At 40.1% G+C, this 18,456-nt stretch overlaps 1 protein-coding gene across 1 annotated transcript; it reads left to right on the forward strand.

Annotated features, from left to right (window-relative positions):
- LOC109728655 (DEAD-box ATP-dependent RNA helicase 7) lies at positions 7,930-18,037 on the forward strand. Its single transcript, XM_020259117.1, has 15 exons — positions 7,930-8,320; positions 10,001-10,265; positions 12,745-12,879; positions 12,965-13,105; positions 13,199-13,310; positions 13,830-13,900; positions 14,020-14,174; positions 14,281-14,392; positions 14,790-14,891; positions 16,022-16,082; positions 16,160-16,331; positions 16,443-16,539; positions 16,618-16,712; positions 16,847-16,980; positions 17,495-18,037. Exons 1-15 carry the CDS (start codon positions 8,025-8,027, stop codon positions 17,770-17,772), a joined length of 2,226 nt encoding a protein of 741 aa, XP_020114706.1. The 5' UTR covers positions 7,930-8,024; the 3' UTR covers positions 17,773-18,037.

The raw sequence follows: 18,456 nt of genomic DNA on the forward strand, positions 1-18,456 counted from the left end.
TTAGTCTTGCTACTTTACTATGTTTACTTTTTAGGACGATGTTTTAGTTTTGTTTGCTTGTCTTTTCTTTGCATGTTTTTATTTTTGTTTAGGCCTGTATCTATGACTAGACTACTCTTCTGCTTTTTAGTATGTTTTCTCTATTTATTTGCTTTATTTTGGCAATTTTTGACAAAAAGGGGGAGAGAGTAGATGAACAGGGGAGAGCATGGATGAGCATGGATGAACAGGCAATGAACTAAGCTGAGGATGATGAGTTCAAGAACAAAGGGGGAGATGTGATCGAGATGTGAACAAAGGGGGAGAAGGTATAAGAATTTAAGGTTAATCATTTTTTAATGAATTGTTTTGCAGGAAATCAAGACTTCAAGACTCCTAATTGCGTTTAAGTCATAGAGTCTATTTTAGGAGTTTTTGTTGTAATTTTGAGTTTCAAATTGTATTTGGATTACACGCGAGGAGTTCAATGTTTTGGTGATGACAATTGAACTTCGTTTTTCTTTATGATGTAATTTTTGAGTTTTGTGAGTTTTGTCACGAAATTGCCAAAGGGGGAGATTGTTAAGGACTTTGTATTGGCAAATTTCGTGAAGTGAATCGGAGTCTTGAAGGATCGAAGCGGATTGATGAAGATTGAAGAATTCAAGATTTCGAAGATTGTGAAAAATTGCTCACAATGTGAATCACGACGTAAAGGTAGAGTTTTAATTCATGTTACTGGTGATTCATACTTAGTTATAGGCATTAGAATCATAAACTCAAAGTTTAATGGATTAGAAAGTGCCTCGGAACGTTGTGAAACCCGAAACAGTGCAAAGGCTGAAATTTGCACTGTGTACGGGTACACATGAAAGTGTCACCGGTTACACACTGTGTACGGGTACACATTGAAAGTGTACCGGTACAAAATCTGTACCGGTACAGCAAGCGACTTGTCACCGGTTACAGCATTACGCAGGTTTTTCGTTCCGTCATCGTGTAACCGGTGACAGCCTAAAGTGTACCGGTACACAGTGTAAAATCGTGAAAACTTTCTAATCCGACTCCAATTGATTCTAAAGTCTATAAATAAGCTATTGGGCTTCTCTAACACATCAAGCATCATAAGAATACATGTTTGAGAAACCCTAGAGGCTCGGATTTCATTCTAAACCTATTTTCTACAAATTAGCCTCTTTAGATCAAATCGAGATATCGTTTCGCATTCTCTATATGTCGATTTGATCTCCGCTTCGCTTGGAGTTCTATTCCCTGGTTTTCTACGATACTCCTAAGCGAAGGATCACCATAATCATGATGCTCTTCATGAACGGCGTCGTGGATTCGGCGTGAACAAAGGCGGTTCGTGGATTCGGATCGTTGGCTCGTGGATTCGAGTGGCGTCGTGGATTCGGCGTGATTGAAGCTTCGTGGATTCGAAGTGGAGGCGTTCGTGGATTCGAACGTGAGGGCGTGGACAACCCGGAGGGTAGCGCGAAGATTCATAGGAGGTTAAGAGAGGTTGAGTCCGTGGAGTCGGTAATCACCTTGTAATCTTTTCTCTTAGTGAATTATTTTTTCGCGTGTTGGTCCCGTGGGTTTTTCTCCAAGTTGGAGTTTTCCCACGTAAATCTCGGTGTGCTTTTTATTTTCCGCATTTATTTTTATTGCATCGAGATTTGTGGTTTTTGGCCGTTACACCTATTCACCCCCCTCTAGGTGATAGATACAATCTAGATAGATCCTTGGGCTCCTCAAAACTTTCAATATTGGCCTTGCTTTAACCTCCTCGCCTTTACGTAGAGAACATTCGCACTCTCTGGAGTGTATTATTTGCTAGGAGCCCATTGGCCCTACTCTCATCTCATACAGTTTCTTAATTTCTTGCAGATATTTATTCTTATCGTTGGATTCTAATGTTTTTCTGTCTGTACTGTCTGTTTCATGGTAGAGCGGAGCACCAAATTGCCCAAAGCAAATGAAACATTCCAGATAGTGCGAATCAACCTTAACGCCTCGTTGCTGAATCGATCGTACCCTTCCGATCGAACCTCCTCCTCCTCCTAGCAGTCTCCTTCGGCAGTCTCCTTTGGCCAATACCTGTTTGCGTCGGCTATTTGATCATGGATTTGCAGATAAACTTCGATGATTACATAATCAATCTTATGAAGAGATTGTTATAGTTGATGTAATAGATGGTTGCATTGTGATAAAATCATGTTTGTATTTTATTAAGTACTATAAAATCATGTAATCGGCTTTACAGATAATGTAATTCTAGTTCACAGATTAATGTACTCCTTACGAATTTGTTACACTATTTACAAGTTACTCTTTTTTATCAAACATTGTTGCACTGTTTACTTCATTTTATAATATTAATTTCAGCTTTTTTGCACTATTATGTTCATGTTTTCATCTAGCCTAGGAAACGTTAATAAGGAATTGTACTATTATGTTATTGTTATCAACTAGCTTGGGAAACGTTAATATGAAACTGCGGAAGCCATATTTAAACAAAACCAAAGTATGTTTGAATAGTCGCTTTTACTTTTCCCGAGGCAGCTTCGATATAACCGCCGGTGTCTCCTATCCTCACAGAAGAGACGCTATAAAGTAGACGTTACGCTACGTACTTTTAGAAGCATTAAATGCATGCTGCGCTGGGAGCGTATATCCACGCTATTCGCCAGAACATGTGTTTGCTCTTCCATGAGTCCATTATACTATTATGTTGACATAGTTGCACCCTTATGAACTTTGTTCTACTATTTTACCCTACGTTGCATTATTAACCGCGTTGCGAACTGTTTCCTTTCGCCTCACCGGAGAGACACTATAACGTACACGTTACTGTACATATGCTTCAGCAAGCATTAAATGCGCCCCTGCGCATTTAACGTAATATTCCACGCTCTTCGACACACCGAGTGTTTGCTGTTTAGAATCTTCTCCGACGCCTCCGCTTCCTGAAATCCTTGAACTATTCTATTGACCACATTGCACCATTACAATCACCGTTGTAGTCTTTTAACCTACGTTGCACTATTAATCGCTGTGCGCGTCGCACGGTTAATCCCTGTCGTATTTTAATGCTAGTGGCAGGCACGAAGAATGACGTGTACGTTATATTTGGTTAAGTGAGGAGAAGAGGCACCGGCGGGTTTGTCAGCCGACGATTCGTTTTGTTTAAATATCAGTTCTTCAGATGCATCTTCCTTTACGGAGACATAACCTTTGGTGAAGGAGGTGAATCGACAACGGCGTTCCCTGCAAGAGGAAGCGCAGCGCCGAAGTACGAGATGGAGCCTCCTCCTACTCCGCCGCGCCGCTTCCTCCTGCCGGGAACGCCATTCATCGCCTTCGCATCCTTGACCAATAGTTGCGTCGCCTTAACCTCGTCGCCTTTACGAAGAGATGAGTCGCTGCAGGCGCCACAACGACTGGTACCAGGCTACAGTTTGTCCATGACGTTTAGGCAACGACGGTAGATGGCCGAAGCAGAGTTCGAGAAGTAGGCAGCTCGCTCCGAAGGGAGCCGAAGCAGAGTTCGTGGAGTAGGCGGCTCGCTCCGAAGGGTACCATCCAGCAATGAGGCGTTAAGATTGATTCGCACTATCTGGAGTGTTTTATTTGCCACAAGCCCATTGGCCCTCCTCTCATACAGGTTCTTATATTCCTGTAGATCTTTATTGTTATTGATGGATTCTTATGTTATGCTGATTGAACTGTCTGTTTCATGGTAGAGCGGAGCTTCAAAGGGCTTGAGGCAAATAAAGCACTCCAGATAGTGTAAATCAATCTTAACGCCTCGTTGCTAGATCTACCCTTCCGAACGACCTTCCTCCTAGTTGCAGTCTCCTTCGGCAGTCTCCTCCTCGCAGTCTCCTCTTAGCAATCTCCTCCTCGGAGTCTCCTGCGGAAGTCTCCCCTGGCCTGTACCTGTTACCTTAGGCTATGTGCGCATGAAATTGCAGACAAACTTCGATGATTACATATTTCTGTTAAATAATTATATTATGTTTAGTTTGTTACAGTTGATGTAATAGAATTTTGCATTGTAGGCAAATTCTTTTTGTATTTTGCAAACTTCTATAAAATCGTGTACTTGGCTTTAAAGAAAAAGTAATTCTTGTTCACAAATTAATGTACTCCTTAGGAATTTGTTACACTATTTATCAGTTACAATATTTACTAAACAATGTTGCACTGTTTACATCATAGTATAATATAAATTTCGACCATTTTTGCACTATTATGTTCATGTTAACACCAATTCTGTGAAAATTTTGTGCTANTAATATTTTTCTGTCTGTACTGTCTGTTTCATGGTAGAGCGGAGCTCCAAATTGCCCAAAGCAAATGAAACATTCCAGATAGTGCGAATCAACCTTAACGTCTCGTTGCTGAATCGATCGTACCCTTCCAATCGAGCCTCCTCCTCCTCCTAGCAGTCTCCTTCGGCAGTCTCCTTTGGCCAATACCTGTTTGCATCGGCTATTTGATCATGGATTTGCAGATAAACTTCAATGATTACATAATCAATCTTATGAAGAGATTGTTATAGTTGATGTAATAGATGGTTGCATTGTGATAAAATCATGTTTGTATTTTATTAAGTACTATAAAATCATGTAATCGGCTTTACAGATAATGTAATTCTAGTTCACAGATTAATGTACTCCTTACGAATTTGTTACACTATTTACAAGTTACTCTTTTTTATCAAACATTGTTGCACTGTTTACTTCATTTTATAATATTTCAGCTTTTTTGCACTATTATGTTCATGTTTTTATCTAGCCTAGGAAACATTAATAAGGAATTGCACTATTATGTTATTGTTATCAACTAGCTTGGGAAACGTTAATATGAAACTGCGGAAGCCATATTTAAACAAAACCAAAGTATGTTTGAATAGTCACTTTTACTTTTCCCGAGGTAGCTTCGATATAACCGCCGGTGTCTCCTATCCTCACAGAAGAGACGCTATAACGTAGACGTTACGCTACGTACTTTTAGAAGCATTAAATGCGCGCTGCGCTGGGAGTGTATATCCACACTATTCGCTAGAACATGTGTTTGCTGTTCCATGAATCCATTATACTATTATGGTGACATAGTTGCACCCTTATGAACTTTGTTCTACTATTTTACCCTACGTTGCACTATTAACCGCGTTGCGAACCGTTTCCTTTCGCCTCACCGGAGAGACACTATAACGTACACGTTACTGTACATACGCTTCCGCAAGCATTAAATGCGCCCCAGCGCATTTAACGTAATATTCCACGCTATTCGACACACCGAGTGTTTGCTGTTTGGAATCTTCTCCGACGCCTCCGCTTCCTGAAATCCTTGAACTATTTTGTCGACCATATTGCACCATTACAATCACCGTTGTAGGCTTTTAACCTACGTTGCACTATTAATCGCCGTGCGCGTCGCACGGTTAATCCCTGTCGCATTTTAATGCTAGTGGCAGGCACGAAGAATGACGTGTACGTTATATTCGGTTAAGTGAGGAGAAGAGGCACCGGCGGGTTTGTCAGCCGACGATTCGTTTTGTTTAAACATCGGTTCTTCAGATGCATCTCCCTTTATGGAGACACAACCTTTGGTAAAGGAGGTGAATCGACAATGGCATTCCCTGCAAGAGGAAGCACAGTGCCGAAGTACGAGATGGAGCCTCCTCCTACTCCGCCGCGCCGCTTCCTCCTGCCGGGAACGCCGTTCCTCGCCTTCGCATCCTTGACCAATAGTTGCGTCGCCTTAACCTCGTCGCCTTTACGAAGAGATGAGTCGCCGCAGGCGCCACAACGACCGGTACCAGGCTACAGTTCGTCCATGACGTTTAGGCAACGACGGTAGATGGCCGAAGCAGAGTTCGAGAAGTAGGCGGCTCGCTCCGAAGGGAGCCGAAGCAGAGTTCGTGGAGTAGGCGGCTCGCTCCGAAGGGTACCATCCAGCAACGAGGCGTTAATATTGATTCACACTATCTGGAGTGCTTTATTTCCCACGAGCCCATTGGCCCTCCTCTCATACAGATTCTTAAATTCTTGTAGATCTTTATTGTTATTGATGGATTCTTATGTTATGCTGATTGAGCGGAGCTCCAAAGGGCTTGAGGCAAATAAAACACTCCAGATAGTGCAAATCAATCTTAACGCCTCGTTGCTAGATCTACCCTTCCGAACGACCTTCCTCCTAGTTGCAGTCTCCTTCGGCAGTCTCCTCCTCGCAGTCTCCTCCTCGCAGTCTCCTCTTAGCAATCTCCTCATCGCAGTCTCCTGCAGAAGTCTCCCCTGGCCTATACCTGTTACCTTAGGCTATGTGCGCGTGGAATTGCAGACAAGCTTCGATGATTACATATTTCTGTTAAATAATTATATTATGTTCAGTTTGTTATAGTTGATGTAATAGAATTTTGCATTGTAGGCAAATTCTTTTTGTATTTTGCAAACTTTTATAAAATCATGTACTCGGCTTTAAAGAAAATATAATTCTTGTTCACAAATTAATGTACTCCTTAGGAATTTGTTACACTATTTACTAGTTACAATATTTACTAAACAATGTTGCACTGTTTACATCATAGTATAATATAAATTTCGACCATTTTTGCACTATTATGTTCATGTTAATACCAATTCTGTGAAAATTTTGTGCTACATAACGTACTGTTACACGCTTTAGCGGAGAATCTTGAACTCTTTTGATCTGAGTTACACCACTTAAAGACTTCTTTAAATATAAATTTCATTTCACCCCACCTTGCGTTGCACTATTCTCGGCGTTTAAAGTTGCAGAATTTTTATACGTTGTATCCACCTCTCCAACGCACCCTTACAAGCTTAGTACGAGTCTTTTTCTAAACATTGCACTGGTATTACTACGGTATTGCACTCTTACAAGTTTCGTTGCACTCGTTTTTTAATCCATTACACTGTTATTCCCCGTATTGCACTCTTACAAGCTTCTTTGCACTCTTTTGAAAAATATTGTTCTGTAATCACACTGCCTTGCATTATTATTCGCGTTTAACTGTCAACTTATTTAACAGTTAAAAGAACGCGTGATCTTTTATAGGAAAACTTTATACAATCGTTTAGCCGTTATGTCGCGCCTCTCGAACTCCGAACCCCGCCGGCTACCGTCCAGTCCCGCTAGCGAGCTTTCTGGCACGCCGACTCTTATATCGTACATCGCCGACCGCGTACGCCGCAGCGACTGTCCTGCGCCGCCGACGCTTGGCCTGCATTTGGAGGGGACGCCGTTCTTCTGCACTTTTATGTTCAGATTATATTAAGAAATAAAAAAGTAAAATTTTGCCTGGTTAAGGAAAGGTTGCCTAGTGATGCACTGTTAGAAGGTATGTTGCACTATTTTTCCTGGTGTTGTTCTTTGCGTTGTACTATTATCCCTGTTGCGGGCCGTGCAGATTTTGTCATTTATCGTGAGTAATTGTATTAAAGTCTTAAACCCGAATAGGAAACAGCGGGGCCGGCGAATAGCGGGGGCGGATGTGGTCCGGGTTCCGAGAAATGTGCGAGATTGCATAAGGCGGAAGCGGCGCATTTAATGCGCGCCAGACCGTACGGCAGGGTAGTAAGGTAGTATACGTATGTCAAGAAATACGCGGGCGGCTATTGTATAGGAGGGGCATTTTGGTCAGGCGGTGGAAAAAGCGGATCGAATCTGCAAAAATGAAAAAGATGATCCGATTTTGCAAAAGTCCAAAATAAGTGAATTTTTTATGCAAATTGGCCTTTGTTTAAATTATAAATTGTAAATTATAAATAAATAATAATTAACAAGAGAAAAAATACCGCTTCCCATCTCCTGGCGTTTCTACGGACGAAAGGCCTAGTTGGCACTTGGCACGCGGCGCCAACGTGCCAAATTCTAGGGTTTCCATCTCTCGTCCAGCCTATAAATATTAAAACCCTAATTCTCTTCGCCTCCTCTTTCCTCCTGCAGATTTTCGCAGGAGTTGTAACCCGCCACCCCGATCTCCACCCCCTCTTCTTCTTCTTCGAATTGCCATGCCGTCTCTACCGCTCTCCTCCTCCCCCGACGCTGAGGAGGCGAAGATGTCGAAGCAGAAGAGGCTTAAGAAGCTCGAATCCACAGCGCCTGAGATCGTGGACGAGGAGAAGAAGAACAAGAAGAAGAAGAAGAAGAAGTCCAAGGACGCTGAATCCTCTGATGGCGAGATCGAAAACAGCGACGCCGCCACCGCCTCAGGGGGTAAAGAGGTGAAGGAGGAGGAGGAGAAGAAGAAGAAGAAGAAGAGAAAGGCCTCTGATGACGATGACAAGAGCGATACCAGCTCCGACCCCNCTGAAGAGGTGACAAAATTTATAAATACAACTATCAGCTTCATATTACCAAACAGAAGAAATGTAACTGCAGCAGTTGCAACTGCGTAAAACCAAACAGACTAGGTGTAGTTACAACTGCAGCATTTGCAACTGCATGTATTTCCAACTACACTGTTTCTGCAACTACATCCAACCAAACGGCCCCTTAGTACGAGTCTTTTTCTAAACATTGCACTGGTATTACTACGGTATTGCACTCTTACAAGTTTCGTTGCACTCGTTTTTTAATCCATTACACAGTTATTCCCCGTATTGCACTCTTACAAGCTTCTTTGCACTCTTTTGAAAAATATTGTTCTGTAATCACACTGCCTTGCACTATTATTCACATTTAACTGTCAACTTATTTAACAGTTAAAAGAACGCGTGATCTTTTATAGGAAAACTTTATACAATCGTTTAGCTGTTATGTCGCGCCTCTCGAACTCCGAACCCCGCCGGCGACCGTCCAGTCCCGCCGGCGATCTTCCTGGCACGTCGACTCTTATATCGCACATCGCCGACCGCGTACGCCGCAGCGACCGTCCTACGCCGCCGAAGCTTCGCCTGCATTTGGAGGGGACGCCGTTCTTCTGCACTTTTATGTTCAGATTATATTAAGAAATAGAAAAGTAAAATTTTATCTGGTTAAGGAGAGGTTGCCTAGAGATGCACTGTTAGAAGGTATGTTGCACTATTTTTTCTGGTGTTGTTCTTTGCGTTGCACTATTATCCCTGTCGCGGGCCGTACAGATTTTGTCATTTATCGTGAGTAATTGTATTAAAGTCTTAAAGCCGAACAGGAAACAGCGGGGCCGGCGAATAGCGGGGGCGGATGTGGTCCGGGTTCCGAGAAATGTGCGAGATTGCGTAAGGCGGAAGCGGCGCATTTAATGCGCGCCAGACCGTACGGCAGGGTAGTAGGGTAGTATACGTATGTCAAGAAATACGCGGGTGGCTATTGTATAGGAGGGGCATTTTAGTCAGGCGGTAGAAAAAGCGGACCGAATCTGCAAAAATAAAAAATATGGTCCAATTTTGCAAAAGCCCAAAATAAATAAATTTTTTATGCAAATTGGCCTTTATTTAAATTATAAATTGTAAATTATTATAAATAAATAATAATTAACAAGAGAAAAAATACCGCTTCCCATCTCCTGGGGTTTCTACGGACGAAAGGCCTAGTTGGCACTTGGCACGCGGCGCCAACGTGCCAAATTCTAGGGCTTCCATCTCTCGTCCAGCCTATAAATATTAAAACCCTAATTCTCTGCGCCTCCTCTTTCCTCCTGCAGATTTTCGCAGGAGTTGTAATCCGCCACCCTTCTTCCCCGATCTCCACCCTCTCTTCTTCTTCGAATCGCCATGCCTTCTCTACCGCTCTCCTCCTCCCCCGAAGCTGAGGAGGCGAAGATGTCGAAGCAGAAGAGGCTTAAGAAGCTCGAATCCACGGCGCCTGAGATCGTGGACGAGGAGAAGAAGAACAAGAAGAAGAAGAAGAAGAAGTCCAAGGACGCCGAATCCTCTGATGGTGAGATCGAAAACAACGACGCCGCCACCGCCTCGGGGGGTAAAGAGGTGAAGGAGGAGGAGGAGAAGAAGAAGAAGAAGAGAAAGGCCTCTGATGACGATGACAAGAGCGATACCAGCTCCGACGTCGGAGAGCCCGTGGCGGCGCCGCCGAAGAAGCCGAAGCTGATGAAGAAGGAAGGGAGGGCGTCCGATGACGACGGAGAAGTCACGGCGAGCGGAGAGGAGGACGGCGCCGGGGATCCGAACGCCCTGTCCAATTTCAGGATATCGAAGGCCTTGGGGGATCGATTGAAGTCCAAGGGGATTAAGGCGCTGTTCCCGATCCAGGCTATGACGTTCGATCTAATTCTTGACGGATCTGATTTGGTTGGTCGGGCGCGGACTGGTCAGGTAGGGTTTTCTTTTGATGTTTATGCCTGCTTCGTTTTTTGATTTTCTCATTATATGGACGCGCAACACAAACAAAATATGCAAAAGTAAAACGGATGTAATACATAATAGATTGATTTTAGTTTTATTGTGTTCTTGTTAATTGCTTGAGGAGATTATCAATTTAAACTGTGAAAGGACAAAACAGTTAACTAATCTTACAGGGATTGAACATAATTGTTAGGTTACTGATTCAAAGTAGTGTGTCTGTCTTTGGTGTTGCTTTGCTTTGATTTTATCTGTCTTTGGGAGGGAAACTGTATAATTTCTTTTATTTGATAGATTTTGCTGTTTTGCACTGCTTCTATGGTTCAGTTTACAGTATGTTTGAGTTTCGAATTTTCCAGTACCGGATATTGAAAATTACGGCACCTGAATTTCTAGAAGAATGATACTTTGCACTGCATATTAAGGGTCTCTTTTCTGTTTCAGTAGAACCCTCTATTGTCATTTATTGATTCTCTTGCTTCTTCCATAACTGCAAGTACACGAGATCATCCCTTTTGGACAGATAAACAATGCCGAAGGCTTTAGTCTCCATCTTGTTATGTCGATCATGCTTGTGGGTATTGGTCATGTACTGCAAGAATAGCTTTCTAGAGAAAAATGCCTTCTCAACCCCCTTTTTTGTTTGTTGAAATGTGAGTAGCCCACCTGCATTATCATAATCAAACTATTGATATTGCAACTTGAACTTATCACACCACTTGTACCTAGAAATATACTGAAACAATTCAAATGAGCAAGGTGGGAACGTTACCACAAATTTGGTCGTGACATATTGCCAGTGTTTGAAAAGGCGCCCCTGAGGCGCTGGCCTCGGTGCCTATGCGCGAGGCGCTCTCTAAGTCGTGCGCCTAGGCTATGAGGCGCGCGCCTCAGACGTGCCTTGTAATGTTTAAGTTTAATAGGTCTTGAGTTTGGGTTTTCGGGTCTTGAATTTTTTCAATATATTTTAAATTGTTAAGGGATTAAAAAATTTCCTAATTTGAACCATTTCTTCCCCTATTCTCTTGGTCTCTCTCTCTTCCCCCCAATGGCAACAAGGTAGCAAGTACTTTTACGTTGAAAGTTGAAACATAATTTTTTTTTTGTTTTAGTTTGAGAACATTTATGCATGTGATTTCTTTATTTTTTATGATTATTTTGTTTTTGTATACTATTTTGGATTTTTTTTTGTAAAACATCAATTTAAACTAGGCTTGTTTAGAGTGTTTTATTTTTATTAGAAGTGCACCTCATCTTCTTCAGGCGCGCAACTCACCTTCTTGAGGTGCGTGCCTTACCTTCTTGAGGCGCGCGCCTCGTAGTGCGCCTCACGCCTAGGCTCGAGAAGGCCTTTGCGCCTTTTTGCGCCTCACGCAACACTGCATATTGCTTACGTGTTATTTGCTGTTGATATGTTCCTCCATATTCTTGTTACTTGCTGCAGTTAATTGGTTAGGACATGAAATTTGGTTCATTCCTAACAAGATTTGCTTACATGTTAATATCATACTGTAATACATCCTCAATCATTTACAACTTCTTTTACTTATACCACCCTATGGTTTTTCTTAAACTGCGGCAGTAGACCACAATTCAAATCAAAACCCTTTCTTTCTTCTCCCTTTGGTTTCCCTATCAAATCACAGTACAATCCCACTTTGTGCTACGTCAGCAAGTGTATTTATAGGCTGATTAAACCTGTTCGTACAATTGCTTTTGGATTCTCCACAGCATGTCATTTATATGGTTCAAATATGAGCTACTTGTGGCGGTTGTTTCATCTTTTATTGATCGAATCAAGCTTCCAGGAGAGCATGCTGGTTTACTAGAGTAATGGAGATCATGGATGATCTGAATTTTGTTGTTTGGACATTAGATAAGAGTTAAAAATTTCTTCACTAAGATATTGCTAGACACACGTAATATGCAATTTCTGCTGGTGTTTTGAAGGTGTGGTGAGTCTTTAATAAGTTCTTGCTGATGCTATTTAATTGCACCAACCGTTTTCTAACATTGTGCATATGCCGGCGATGTCCTAACTTGCTATTAAGCAGTCTATACGCAATATGTTTTTCCTTCTTTATTTCTAAATTCAGTTAGAGCACTTTTTTCATCCCTATTTCGTCCACTATAATGTAAATTATATGTTAGATTTTACAAGCATAACTGATCTTTGTAGTGTTTTTTCTTCAAAATAACTATTTCAGTTTCATTTTTGTACTTTTAGTTCACACCGTAGTGTATGTTACGAAATGGATATAGATGTAACATTTTAATGTCTTAATTTTAACATTTTAATGTCTTAATTTCTTTCTGCTATATTGCTATGTTGCTTTGATTTGAGATCTAGAATGCTATTCCTAACTTTGTATGATTTTCTTTGTCCTTATCGCATACCTTTTTTCCTGTTTACCAACAATGTTGATTTGTTAACTGTGTTTTCCTATGACAGGGTAAAACTTTGGCATTTGTGTTGCCTATACTGGAGTCTTTGACAAATGGGAAACATAAGGCATCTAGAAAAACGGGTTATGGATGGCCGCCAAGTGTGTTGGTACTTCTGCCAACTAGGGAGCTGGCAAATCAGGTAGAGCTGGAGCCAGATCAACTTACATTGAATCTGCGTATCATCTGCACTTTTGTTTTATATGCTACGTTACCCTCTTTTTCAGGTACATGCTGACTTCGAATTTTATGGTGGAGCAGTGGGGCTGTCTTCATGCTGTTTATATGGGGGGTCTCCTTTTCGTAGTCAGGAGCTTGCCCTTAAAAGAGGGGTTGATATAGTTGTTGGAACGCCTGGGAGGATAAAAGTAATCACCTGCCTTTGTTTTTTTTTTCCAATTTGATTCTTTAAAGTTGTCCTTATCTAACATATGATCATTTTCTTTGCTAATCTGGTACAGGATCATATAGAGCGAGGAACTCTTGATTTGAAATCGTTGAAGTTCCGCATCCTTGATGAAGCTGATGAAATGCTCAATATGGGCTTTGTCGAAGATGTTGAGCTTATTCTTAGTATGTATTTCTATTTTTGTTTTTGTTAGTTGTATTTGTAGGTTACATTGTATTGATACTGATGGGAGGAGATAAGCATTTGATTACTTTTCCTGGTTAATAATCAGTTTTCAACGGATAGCTAATTTCATGAAGATTTTGATTAATTATGCAAGTATATTTAAAAGCTTATAATTGAATGAGCTTTGCATAATCATTACATATGGAGAACTATGAGATGTTTTTCTGGTGCAAACCATCTTTAGTTTTCCATATGCAACCATTTTGAAGGTTCTTTTAGTACAATTGGTGCTAAAAATACATTTGAAGACTTGCAGAAATTCATTTTTACCGCATGTTGAAGATCAACAAATTTATATGTTACCATTCGACAAATTGAAATGACCATGGTCGTTCTTCTTTGTATTTGAATGTCAGGCCTTTATGTTCTTATATGACAATTTAAGTGTAGGCTAAAACTAATAATGTATCCAGTCTTCTTGATTCTCGCTAATTTGTTATTAATGAGTTGTGTTACAGACAAGGTTGAGGATGCTAGCAAAGTTCAGACACTCCTTTTTAGTGCTACTCTGCCTGGCTGGGTGCAGAAGGTTTGTTTCAAAAATCAAACTGCGGCTATTATTGTTGAGATTTTGAAAATTCCAGTTAGGGGATTTATTCTCCTTATTATTATTTTTTGAAACTTTCTGATATATTTTTGAATTTTTAGATTTCCGTGAACTTTCTGAAATCTGGTAAGAAAACAGTTGATCTTGTTGGTAATGAGAAGTTGAAGGCTAGTGCAAGTGTTAGACATCTAGTTCTTCCCTGCACTCGTAAAGCAATGCCTCAGATTATTCCGGATATCATTCGGTGTTATAGCCGGTTAGTATAGTGAAATCGTGTGCTCTCATCTTTAAAATTTTTGCTGCTCTCTTTGGCTCGATATTTATTATTTTTATTTTTCTAATTGAAAACTTTGATTAATCAGTGGTGGCCGCACAATTATTTTCACTGAGACAAAGGAATCTGCATCAGAACTTTCTGGCTTGATACCTGGTGCGCGAGCTTTGCATGGAGACATAATGCAGGCTCAGCGTGAAGTAAGTAATTTGATGATCATACATGTTGGATGTAATAAAACATATCAACTTTAGGGTTTTAGTTACTCTTCCATTAGGATATAAATGGGAACTTTGAAATTTCAGTTTTAGGATGTAGAGTTATCCATATTTCTTTGTGATAAACAGCACTGTAAATATTTACATATTCATATTTCTAACTATGCATGATTTTTCATCACTATTCATAGAAGTGATTATTATGATTTCTTGGTTCTGTTGTGCTATCATATTTCTCAGAATATTGTTGTACTTACTGAAGTGCTGAAGACTATTCTCTGTTATATTGCCTAGAGCTGTACTCCAGCATTTTCGTTTTCTACAATACTGATACTGTTTGTACTTGTCTCTTTTAACTCTATAAGTGGATATTACGCAGGTCATCCTTGCTGGATTCAGGTCTGGAAGGTTTTTAGTTTTGGTGGCTACAAATGTGGCAGCTCGTGGCTTGGACATTAATGATGTACAGCTGATTATTCAGGTATCACTTATTTTGTCGGGAATATTGCAACTTGACTGTCAATGATTTTTTATCATCCTCAAACTCTGTTCTTCAAAGGAGTGCGAGAATACGATCAAGGGTTTTTTGGTTTCCCTTTAGAGCATAAAGTTTAGCGCATGTTTATAAGCATTTTGCTGTTTTGGTTGTTCACATCAAATGCTCCATCATTGACATATTTTGTTGTTCAGTTGTTTATATATATATATTAATTTGTAATGTTTTTTCTTTTAAATAATTCTTTTGTAGAGGGCTGTGTGCTACATGATGCTCTCTCAACCTTTTTATTTTTTTTCGTTTGAATTTCTGGGGTGAAGGGGGACCAAATATATGTAGCTGCTCTGTTCTCACAATTTGGACCCTACTATCTCGTCAATCTTTCTTTTGTAATACAGGAAAAGCTTGCTTCTATTTGTTTACTAAACTTTACCTTAACAATAAAGATGACTCACCCTTCACTATGGACCATTCCTCCATCTTATGCTAAATGTGTTTTCCCCACTGTTATAAAAAGTAGTGTATACATCCTTATATGCATCAGCATATGCGAATGCGGTTAGCTGATAGTCCCTCATAAAATGCATCAAAATAATTGATAAGGAAATAAGGAACACAAATTAAGCAATCTATTATCATAAAATTTAAGCAGAAATAAGTAGGTTTAGCATGATATCTATCGTTACCTGCTCATATACTTGGAATATCATATATGATACGTAGAAAATGCCAAATGTGATATGTATAATATTGTTCATTTATTTCGGTGATCAATTATTTTGTACCTTGAATAATTTTATTTAATAAGTAACTTGAAATTTTGTACGTATAATATCACAATGTTGTAAAAATTATCTAAATAGGTCATCAAAACTTCTTATGCTTTCTCTTCCAAGGAGGCAAATGAATGCAGCAAATGTAGACTATCGTAACCATTGATTAAAACCACTCTTTAGTCTTCTGAAAAATGATATTTAATCTGGTCCTTGAAACCTCCGCTCGTGCTTTCTTTGCAAAGGAAGCAAATAAATGCAGCAAATAAGGACAATCATTGATTAAAACCACATTTAGTCTGCTAAAAAATGAAATGCTGAGGACTTGTATTTGTATTTCAGTGTGAGCCACCACGTGATGTTGAAGCTTATATCCATCGTTCAGGACGTACTGGGAGGGCAGGTAAATATATTGCTATCACTATTTGATACTTGTGTTTCTGGCTAATTGTTTTGCTGATAAATCTAAGTAATTTTCAGGCAATACTGGAGTTGCTATTTTGCTTTATGAACCCAGGAATTCATTTAGCATTTCAAGGATTGAAAGGGAATCTGGTGTTAAGTTTGAGCACATCTCTGCTCCTCAACCTTCTGATGTTGCTGAATCTGCTGGTTCTGAAGCAGCAGATGCAATTTCTAGTGTTTCAGACAGGTTAATTATTGAATTACCAATCCAAAATATGTTTATATAAATTCAAAATATAGCTCTCACCAGTGTTCTTTTTTATTGTGTAATCAATTTAAGAAGTGGTTTTTAATGCAGCGTGGTTCCAATTTTCCGGAAGCAAGCAGAGGATCTCTTGAACGCCTCTCAGTTACCCCCTGTGGATTTGCTTGCGAAAGCACTTGCTAAGGCTGCAGTAAGAACTTGTCCTCTTTACCTCTGCACATCTGTTGATGTTACTTTTCCCCTTTTTTAACTTTACAAATTCTCACAGGGATACACTGATATAAAGAAGAGATCGCTGCTCTCTTCCATGGAAAACTACGTGACATTACTTCTTCAGGCAGGGAAAACTATTTATACACCATCGTAAGTACTGGAACTTGATATTCTATTTGATTTGAATTTATCAGTAGTGTTTAATCCATTATTATGTTATTTCATAATATCTCCAATGGTACCTATTTTTGTGTCTAAAGTACTTTTATTTAATATATTTTTAGGTTTGCTTTTAGTATCTTGAGAAGATTCTTGCCTGATGAGAAGATTGAGGGGGTGAAGGGCCTCTCTCTCACTGCTGATGGAATGGGTGCAGTTTTTGATGTACCTGCTGATGATGTGGATACATTCCTTGAAGGTACGCTGCATGGCCTTTCAGACTATGATTTTCTTGCATTCATTTAATTTATATATATCTTTTCCTTCCACGAGTTTTCTGCCTGACATTGCTGTTGGTAATGCTAAAAATCATTTTTTAATGAGTATGCGCATGCCATTAGCAATTGATATGAAAATATTTTTTATTTGGTAACTGAGGCACTCCCAATTCTAATAGCCTTTTGCTATTGCATCACAATATATGTTTAGGGCTTTTACTCTCACAAATATTCCAACCCGTGCAAATACTCCTGCAAACTCGGTATTAAAATCGCGTCTGTTTGCAGTAATCTAGTGCCAGGGATATATATGCTGTAGTATTTTTTCCCCGGCGATAATACATGAGCTAAGCAGCAAAATTTTCAGGGCTAGACTTTCAGAATGGCGCCTATCGTTCAGGGTGCCTCCTTACATTTTTACCTCAAACCTGTTAGAACCTGTGTTCTTCACAGCGATCTGACTCCTTAATGTTGTTTTTTTTGTTTCATCCGCAGGTCAAGACAACGCAAGCATGGTGACTATTGAGGTGCCGAAAAGCTTGCCTCCTTTGCAAGAAAAGGAGCAGGGGCGAGGCGGTAATAGTGGGCGTGGCAGATTTGGTGGCGGTGGCTTTTCGGGTGGCAAAAGAGACGGCAGTAGATTCTCTGGCGGCGGCAGAGGCGGCAAGGGCGGTTCAGGTAGAAGAGGAGGAGGTGGAGGGGGATTTTTCAGCAGGGGCAATGGAAAGCAAAGTGGCGGAGGTGGTGGTAACAGATTTAACAAGAGGAAGTGAAGCAGCATGAATTTTATTTACTGTATACTCTGGCAGAGTAATATTTTTGGGTGCTATCTAGGAAACTCGTTATTATATTGCGTAATATAGAGTTGGGCTCTTGAGAAGCGGCCTGAGTCGACAGTATTTAATTTGTTTTTCGATAATGTATTGCCTAACATTGTAACGTGATACCACTTGAGCAATTTTTATGAGTGTCACAATTTTGCGACACATTTGATTCTAACATTTTATGTTATAAAAAAAAGGCAAAATTCAGGTTCAATTTATTTACATTAAGAATTATTCTATATGGCGTGTTACACATCTGGGCTGGGCTCAAACGCAGCTGCCGATCCCGTCTACCCACAAAATTTACGCTCGCCCCCTCATATTATTTTGTAGACTTTAAAATAGGGTTAAGCTACTACTAACCCTAGTTACATTCAAATTTAAATTTAAAGTTTAAACCTTTCATTCATATACTCCAAAAGATTTTGGTTTAAAGAATTTCTAACCTTCAATGGAAGTTGAACTTTTAAAAGTTTTAACTAGATAATTGACATTTAAAATATAAACCAATTCCGAAGTTATACTTCCAAAATTTAACTCGGTCGTATTCGTCTTGACCCGAAGATTGTATCCAAATACTTTATTTCTCCCGAAATTGCCAAATATTACAAAAGATGTTGCCTCAGCGGATCT

This window comes from Ananas comosus, linkage group 24 (assembly GCF_001540865.1).
Source record: "Ananas comosus cultivar F153 linkage group 24, ASM154086v1, whole genome shotgun sequence".
NCBI classification, from domain to species: domain Eukaryota; kingdom Viridiplantae; phylum Streptophyta; class Magnoliopsida; order Poales; family Bromeliaceae; genus Ananas; species Ananas comosus.

Excerpts from the sequence above, each read along its gene's own strand:
- LOC109728655 (XM_020259117.1), top strand. The coding sequence starts at position 8,025 with ATGCCGTCTCTACCGCTCTCCTCCTCCCCCGACGCTGAGGAGGCGAAG. Across the intron at positions 13,106-13,198 it reads GAACGCCTGGGAGGATAAAA|GATCATATAGAGCGAGGAAC; the intron begins GTAATCACCTGC and ends AATCTGGTACAG. Across the intron at positions 16,713-16,846 it reads AAAACTATTTATACACCATC|GTTTGCTTTTAGTATCTTGA; the intron begins GTAAGTACTGGA and ends ATATATTTTTAG.